Source organism: Nanorana parkeri, unplaced genomic scaffold (genome assembly GCF_000935625.1).
Source record: "Nanorana parkeri isolate BGI_ZX_2015 unplaced genomic scaffold, ASM93562v1 scaffold1737, whole genome shotgun sequence".
NCBI lineage: Eukaryota > Metazoa > Chordata > Amphibia > Anura > Dicroglossidae > Nanorana > Nanorana parkeri.
The window spans coordinates 91,905-100,639 of NW_017308005.1; the positions used below are offsets into that span (position 1 = coordinate 91,905).

Sequence of the window (8,735 nt, forward strand, 5' to 3'; positions counted from 1 at the left end):
GGGGGGTACTTAGATCCCTTTACAGGACTGAGAGGGAGGTACTTAGATCCGTTTACAGGATGGAGGGGGAGGTACTTGGATGAGCTTACAGGATGGAGCGGGAGGTACTAAGATGAGCTTACAGGATGGAGCGGGAGGTACTAAGATGAGCTTACAGGATGGAGGGGGAGGTACTTGGATGAGCTTACAGGATGGAGGGGGAGGTACTTACTATGTGCTGATTCATGGCGGTGCTGATCACTCTGAATGCTGCTTTTGAGGCCAGACTTTACAGAAGCCAGCTATGGGTGGCTTACGGGTATGTAATTTAAAGAAAGCTCAAGTTCCTTACACTGCACCACGAGTTGTAAACTACCGGGACTTCTTGACTGCACTGCAAGCCTTTCATTATAGTGGTACATTAACCCTTTAATAAAAATGCTGTGGTGGGGGTCCAATGAGGCGAGGAATTAGAAGTCAGGGTTGGTATTAAGATGGAATTGGGCTTTATTTCTCAGTTTGGACCACAGCATACCTTTTTAAAAGAAAAAGCGAGCCGCTTTAAATGTAGACACACATTTCAGCCATTTGGTATTCACGTCCAGTCTTCACATCACCCAGAAAACAACACACACACACACCCCTCTCTCACCAATATTCCGGGTGTATGTGGAGAAGAAGATGAAAGCGTCAGGATTGTTCTGTACATCAAGCTTATAATGCTTCTAATGGATCCACACGCCTACTCCGAGCCGCACGCACGCCGCACACTGCAAACTTATTAAAAATAATTTGTTCCAGCGTTTTCACACACTTCTCCCGAGTGGCCCTCCTACACGCCGGCCTGTGGCACTCTGCGTGCCGGGATTTGGTGCAGAGATGCGGAGCGGCGCTTTATCTGCTCTGTGTTCTTCTGCTTTTCATTTGATTCTTTTATCTAGTTTATAAGTCGGGAGCAAAACAAGGTGGACATTTCTAGAGGAGATTCCGGCTTTTTGTTGAAGCACGCATCTTCCCTTTTATATACAGATGATTGGAATGAGCCCGTGAAACAGAGAACACAGAGCAAATATCAAATTGGTGCAAATATTTGCTGCATGTTTGTTAGTTTTTGCTTTTATATATAAAGGTTTTGTATTTCCAGAATGCTTTTAAAGGGTCAATTCATCTCGAACTGCTATTTTATGGTATGCACTGGAGAGTTAAAGCGTATAGAAACCCAACAATTGCTTTCTGTGTGCCCTGTTCATACCATACGTGTGCGGCGGTGCACATTATTGTGCAACTTAATGCACACATGGTGTGAACAAGTAAGACCTCATTAACACTAGAAACGGCCGGCATGTACAGCTCTGTGCTGCGTGCAGGGCCGTATTGGGCAGCTCCGGGGAAGGACAGGTGCTGTGTGTGATTAGTACGCAGGGGCACATGCCTTGGGCCCCCTACTGACTTGCCCCCCAGGCCCCCTACTGACTTGCCCCCCAGGCCCTCTACTGACTTGCCCCCCGGACTCCCTACCGACTTGCCCCCGGGCCCTCTACCATGGGCTGCCATTATCATGTGTGGGCGGACTGTGTTCTGAGGACCATGTTCATGCATACCTTGGCTTACTGGGCTGAGTATGTGCACCTCCTGCACCCCCCGAGTATTGGAGGACATTACAATACTTTAAAGTGGAACTAAAGTCCATTTTTTTTACTATTATGAGCAGCATAAGTGAAGCTTACACATTCTGTCAGTTTTGTTTTCCCATTGGGGACATTTCTCTCCACTTCCTATCTCTTAGCCACAAACGGAAGTGAGAGGAAATCCCTCGAAAGTGAGGGAAGTACTTGCCAGCAGGGTCACCAGAACTAGTTTCCCCATTGGAAGATTTCCCATCTATTCCTGATGACAACCCAAAATAAAAAATTCATAAACATGAAGGATAGAGGAAAGGTCTGTGTGGCTTTGGGAAACGTGGGGATGTTCTTAGTATGTTATGTTTTATTCTTCGTAGTGGATAAAGAAGATGTACTCCCCGTTCTGTATGAATGCATGATGTGATGTAGTGAATGTTAAAGGTGTAACAGAGTATATTCTATGGTGAATGTATTGAATCTTTCCACCTCTTAGATGTCGTAGTTCTTTAGTTTTCATTTTAGGCCCCCCCCCCCCCTTTTTCTATGCCCTTCCTGCCCTAGGCTGACAACACTCACTGTAATGTATCTAAGGAGGGGAAGCATTGTCACCCTAGGGCAGGCATTGTGCTGGGACTAAAGACCAACTGCCCTACTTCCAATTTACTTGGGGGGGGGATTGGGTTTTGTAGTCTAAAAACAGTGCCTGACAACACTTCAGAGAACACAAGTATTTATCAGCCTACTGGATTTCTTGTAGGGTCAACAGGGACCAGAAGGGGAGCAAATAGGAGAAGTTAATTGTTGGGGTTTACATATACTTGAGGTTCTACTCTACAGGCTCAATGAAGCTCAGTGTGGCGGCCAGTGATCTTTCACTGACCCATAGCGCGTGACTGGTGAACATGCGGAGGCCATGTTTAAGTTCTGTTTTTGTGTGTTTTGTTATCAGTAGACGGCATAACGTCTTGTGTCTTTTTGTTCCTGCAGCTATCCGGAAGATGTAGGACCTCCTCCGTTCTCTCCGGCCAGGGCTCGCTGGCTTCGGGTTATTAATAAAGTGCGGGTACAGATTAATGAGGTAGGAGGACTGAAAGCAACAAACTGATTTTGTTTTGTGCCACGTTGGAACACGTGTGAGAGTTCACAAGGTGCATGAGTATGGTGTGCAGGGAGTTTGTGGCGGTGTCCGTGGATTTGGTGGGTGATGTGACCATTTGCGTGGAGGTGCACCAGGGAGGATGTTCTCTGTGCGATTCGCACCCCAATACTGAACGAGTATTTATAAAGTAGAAGGCAGGTCGTCTACAACCCAAATATAGGAAGATCATCCTTTTTGCAGGAGTCATCAAAAAATCAAAACCCTTTCAAATTGCTGTATTTTATTGTATGTTCTGTGGTCATGTGACCGCTGATACCTTCTTCAGTCGTCTTTCTGTTGGGACGTGTGGGGGTGTCTATTGATGCTTTGGGGTCACTGCTGTCTTGCATTGGGTGGCGATTTGGCCGTGTTTCATGTTGCATGTTATGGAGAGAAAGCCAATAATATGTAGAGAAGAAAGGGAAAGGTGCAAAGCCGAGGAGAAGAGAAAGGAAAAATGCATAAAGCACAAGAGTTGGGGTCGGAGTATGGGGTCAAAGAAAAAGGGGAGATACCTTGGAAGACCTGTTTTGTATTGCTGCTCCCGCCCTGGTGCAGTCAAAGCTCAGTCAACATTCTGTTCACCTCCGGGGGCATGTAATTAGTAATCCGAGGATTCCAGCTTTTATGAATCATATGCACAGTGTAAAGTTTTGTCGGTGTTCATTCTACTAGGTACGTTGCTCTGTGGCCTGTGTATAGCTCAACATGCAGCTAAACCCTCCAGTGCTGCAAAAAGCCAGACTGAGTGAAATCTTAAAGCTTTATTAACAACACAGGGTGGGGTGAACCTGGTGAAAGAGCATAGAAACGGTAACCATCAATATATACAACTTATAAATATAGTGTCGGCTCACAAATACAGAGCAAAATCAGCCCTTTCATACCAGCAATGCTGCCTAAGAGAGATTTGGGCTCTTTCCTCCAGACACTTGGTGCGGACGGCAGTGGATTCCTCAGTTCTAAAAGGAGTCTGAACTCCCAAGATCCATTTGTTTCCTTCTCTTTGGTCAGAGGGATGTTGGGAGTTTTTATTATTAAAGGAGAACAGTTGAAGCTGCTGTAAATAGAGATGTTTTCTCTTCAGCTCCATCTTGTGGCTGATTTTGATATTGCAGGTAGGTACGACTATTATTTCTACATGCCGGAGGCAGAACAGAAAGCAAGTCTTTTTTTTGTGATTATTATTATTATACAGGTTTTATATAGTGTCAACAGTTTGCGCAGTGCTTTACAATATAAGTAAGACATTACAATCACAATACAACTCGAGGAGGGCCCTGCCCCTGAGGGCTTACAATCTGAAAGGGATGGGCAAGTGATACATGAGGAGCGAGCTGTGTGGGGATTAATTGTTTGAGAATGTGATGGTTCAGTGGTTAGTTTGAGCTGGGATTTTTTTGTTATTATGTTGCAAAGTTCCTTATCTGGAGAACCTGCCAGTAACAGAACTTCCTTTTTCAGACTGACTTCACAGTCCGCAGCAGTTATCCGCTTGCCTTGTGCTCTCCTTCAGTTGCCCACTGGGCTACATATCAGATGGGCAGCCCAGCAGCCAACATGAAGGATCTCCCATTGCAGGCTGACAATGCTGCTGATGACAACAACAAGGCAGCAGCTTAGTGTTGTCAGACCTGCAAAGGTGTGTGCTGTTATTGGCAGGATCTTCTTGGTAAGAAACTTTGTAACAGAGTCACAAAAAAAGATGCTGTATAGAGCGAGACATGAGGCTGAACTTACTGCAAAATAGATTTATGGCTTTGATTGACTTTTGTAAACCTGTGGGAAACTCAAATAATTTGATGTCATATAATTTCAGTATTTGCATATCTGTAGACACACAGTTGGGGGCCCGAGCATTCTGATGGCTTACTCCGGTCCAGTCCATAATGGAGTTAGTGGAGGCATTATGCTTTTTCTGAACTACAGGGGAACTGGAGGTGCTCAGAGGTGTAAGCTATGCTGTCAGCTGCTTGTTACAAGTTTAGTCTATGCCATCCGTTCTCGATCAGGGTTCCCTAGAGTTCCTCCCAAGGTTCCTAGGGGTTCCATGAGCAATGAGCAGTTTTCTACGATACAAAAAGTCACCGCTAACACCAATATTTTTTTTACTGTTCTTTAAGGCGGGGGCATTCTTCCCATCGACTAGCAGTCTAGAAGCCCCTTCTCCACTGACCACCTATCTATACAAATATATAAGAAGGCCCTACTCCACTTACCAGCTATACATCTATATAAGATTACCCTTCTCCACTGACTCCCTCTACAACTGTAGAAGGGGGCCCTTCTCCACTAACCTCCTCTACAACTATAGAAGGGGGCCCTTCTCCACTGACCCCCCTCTACAACTGTAGAAGAGGGCCCTTCTCCACTGACAACGTCTACACCTATAGAAGAGGGCCCTTCTCCACTGACCACCTCTACAACTATAGAAGAGAGCCCTTCTCCACTGACCACCTCTACAACTATAGAAGGAGGCCCTTCTCCACTGACCACCTATACAACTATAGAAGAGAGCCCTTCTCCACTGACCACCTCTACAATTATAGAAGGAGGCCCTTCTCCACTGACAACCTCTACAATTATAGAAGGAGGCCCTTCTCCACTGACCACCTCTACAACTATAGAAGGAGGCCCTTCTCCACTGACCACCTATACAACTATAGAAGAGAGCCCTTCTCCACTGACCACCTCTACACGTATTTAAGGGACCCTTCTTTAATGACCCACTATATACTGACCACCTAATATAAGGGGGGTCTTCTCAACTGACCACCTATCCACCTATTTAAGAAGGCCCTTCTCCCTTGCACATCTATAATAAGAAGGCCCTGCACACTGACCACCTATACAAGGGGGCTCTTCTCTACTGACCACTTTTTATAAGAAGGACCTTCTCCAATAACCCACTGTATGCTGACCACCTATACAAGGGGGCTGTTCTTCACTGATCATCTATATAAGAAGGACCTTCTCCACTGGCCACCTATATATAAACAAGGCCCTTCTCCACATATCACCTATAAACCTGTATAAGAAGGCCCTTCTCCATTCTCCAATAATCACCATTGTAAGGAAGCATTTCACTAACCAAGATTCAAAGACGTCTGTTTTTCTCTGACCAGCAGTGTAAAGGGGCACTTTTAATAATAATTTTTTTTTTTGCTATAGAGCAGCCCTGGGTGTCAATATGCTGAGTGCTTCACATTCCTTATTGTTTCATTTATATCTGCAACTCACTGTTTACGCCAATATACCAAAATATACCAAGAGCTTTAGACAAATTACTACCAAGGGTTCCCAGAGATCTGAAATGTATTTCAAGGGTTCCTCAGGTTTTAGAGAGGTCGAGTCTGGTTTGTACAATTTTTGTTTTCCAGCCATCTCTAAAAACAGACACGGCGAAATACTTCTTTTCTTCACCCTAATGTCCACTCTCCTAATAACTCTCCCGTAGACGTGTCTGTGACTTGTTGTCGATTCACAGCCGAATATTTTGTCCAGAAATTGTCATGTGGTTACTTCTTAGAATGCCTAAAACAAGAAAATCGATTATTGTGAAGAAGGTGCATCAAGATTCCTGGCTGGAGAAAACAGACCACTCACACCCCCCCCCCCCCCCCCCCCCCCCTTCATCTCTTCACATCACCGGGGCGACTCCTGGGACATCAGGGAACACTGCTGCGCACGGCCGACAGTTACATGCCGTCAGCCAGCCCTGAACTGCAGATTGTACATCATTTTCTAAACCCTCTAAAGCTGATTTGTTTGCTCCGAAAGTGAAATAGTAATTTGTGATTACAGCATGTTCTGTGAAATGCGCTTCAGAGAGCGAGTGTAATGGCTTTGTGAGCCGCGCAACAATTTTCTCAGCGGATAAATATTTTGGTACACAGTAAATTATTTGCAGTCTAATCACCGTGTACCTGGAATGATGGCTCGATCCGTGCCTGCGCCACCTTGTACCTGTCCCCGGATTGGCTGCGGTGTCCATATATTTTTTTTTTTTTATTATAATAATGCCCGTTGTTTTCTGTTTACACCTGGAATAAAGTAATTTATTCTGACGGGTATAAAATTATGCAGAGACATAATCTTCCAAGCCGTACCGCTTCAGGCAACTTCCACCGGTGGCAGGTGCCAGGCCCAATATGAGATAAGCCTCCTCCCTGGAACCATGAGCAAACAAAAAGGTCCCGGACGCATACCGCTACGTTTTTGCTTGTTTTTTTTTTTTAAGCATATAGATCTTTATTAAATTTCCATAACCAATAATGTTCCAGTGTACATACATGAAGTAGCATCTACATACATGGCGTAATGCATGAAGGAGCAGCCATCAATAGTTATCACAGAGACCCTCGATAGTATAGAGCCAAGGATGACGATAACCCCTGAAATCAAACATGGATAAAATATGTCATATAATGCAGTAATAACTCCTGGAGGAAACTGGAACCAACATAAGACAGAGGATGAGGGAAAAGTGAAGAAAAGAGGAAAAGGTAGGTGCATGGGAGAGTATGTAAGGATAAAGAAGAAAGAAAAGAGGGGGTGTGATCGTAAGCATAATCCCAAGGGGGATGTGGGTGGCAGGATGCGGTGTGGTTCGAAGGGGACATAGCGAGTCGTCAAAAGGCAGAATGTGGAATGTCAAAGGTCAAATGTAGGCGTATACCTCAATTTGTACTGCAAGAGCGGTCAATCACGACCTGGAGGTGTCCTGTATGTGTACATCAGTACCGTTGGGTGAGATGTCAGGTCTCGTAGAACATCAAGAAGCCCGAGGGAGCCATCTAACTTGGCCATAAGGTACCAGCGGGTGTGTTGGAAAGTAGCCATTTGCTTAAGTTTTAATGACGTTTGCCGTCCCTACTGCATGGCCATTGCATGGTGCGCTTCTCCCTTAATACGGACATAATCATAGCGAATAGACATATGCATAGATGTAAGAGTAATATGCAATGCTGGGCAAATAGAAACATCACATTTAATGAAACCTGATGACAAAAATGTGAGATTCATGTAAGCATTAAGATTGCCATGAAGGTCATTGTTCAGGCGCTTCCTGTTGTGTGACAACTCTCTGTCCTTGCCTCCCAACTGTACTCCTACATTGTCACCTGGGTTTCCTACAGAGACTACAAGTTGCTGTTTCAACATATCATACAGTACAGACATGGTCCGCTGTTGTCACCAGCAGGAAACCCGACCTGAGAAATGCCATGCAGTCATCGCTGGGGAGCATGTAGACAGGAAGTGGGAGGAAACTGGTCAAACTATTTCTTTATGGAGCTGGTTTGATGCACAGGGACGCAGTCATGCTGGAACAAGGAAGGGCCTGCCATAACATGTTGCCACAAGCTTGGAAGCTCACGATTGTGTAAAGCGAGGGGTAGACAACCTTGGCACTCTAGCTTTGCTGAAACTACCAATCCCATTATGCTCTTTCTGCTGGGAGTCATGCCTGTGGCTGCCAGTCTTGCAATGCCTCATGGGGCTCGTAGTTCTACAACATCTGGAGTGCCAAAGTTGCCCACCCTGATCTGGACCTTGCTGATCCCCTTATCTCACTGTAAGCCCACCAGACAGGGTCTGTCTGATTGGAAACACTACACTCTCTGCAGTCTTTTATGGCAGGGAACACCCATGATGTCCTGCTGATTCATGGTAAGTGTGAATGTTAATGGGTCCTTGAAGAAGCTGGAGGTAGGGGTAAAGGTAGCCATCATGCTCCAAGGTTAGCATGCGAAACTTGTAATGACAGGTTCTCTTTATCTGGAGGTTCTCCTTAATGCACTCCATCTGAAGATGCTGTAACCTGTTTTTCTGACTCTTTGAGTAGACTTTGTATTTGATAAATCCGGCCTCTGGCCATGTTTTATGTGCGGTCTGTGGGTGGACGCATTCCAGGCCGTGTCCAGATTGATGTCCAGGGACTTGTCACATTCGGCTCTCGTACAGTGGAGTAATAAGGCCGAGCGTCAGCATTGAGG

At 45.4% G+C, this 8,735-nt stretch overlaps 1 protein-coding gene across 1 annotated transcript in view; it reads left to right on the top strand.

Moving 5' to 3' along the window:
* Positions 1–8,735, top strand: part of LOC108799480 (protein unc-13 homolog B-like) — a gene marked incomplete at its 5' end in the record, with an annotated part of 285,160 nt that overhangs the window by 82,533 nt on the left and 193,892 nt on the right. The window contains one exon of the mRNA XM_018571343.1: positions 2,589–2,679. Coding sequence (XP_018426845.1) covers positions 2,589–2,679 — 91 coding nt within the window. The remainder of the gene's footprint in view (positions 1–2,588; positions 2,680–8,735) is intronic.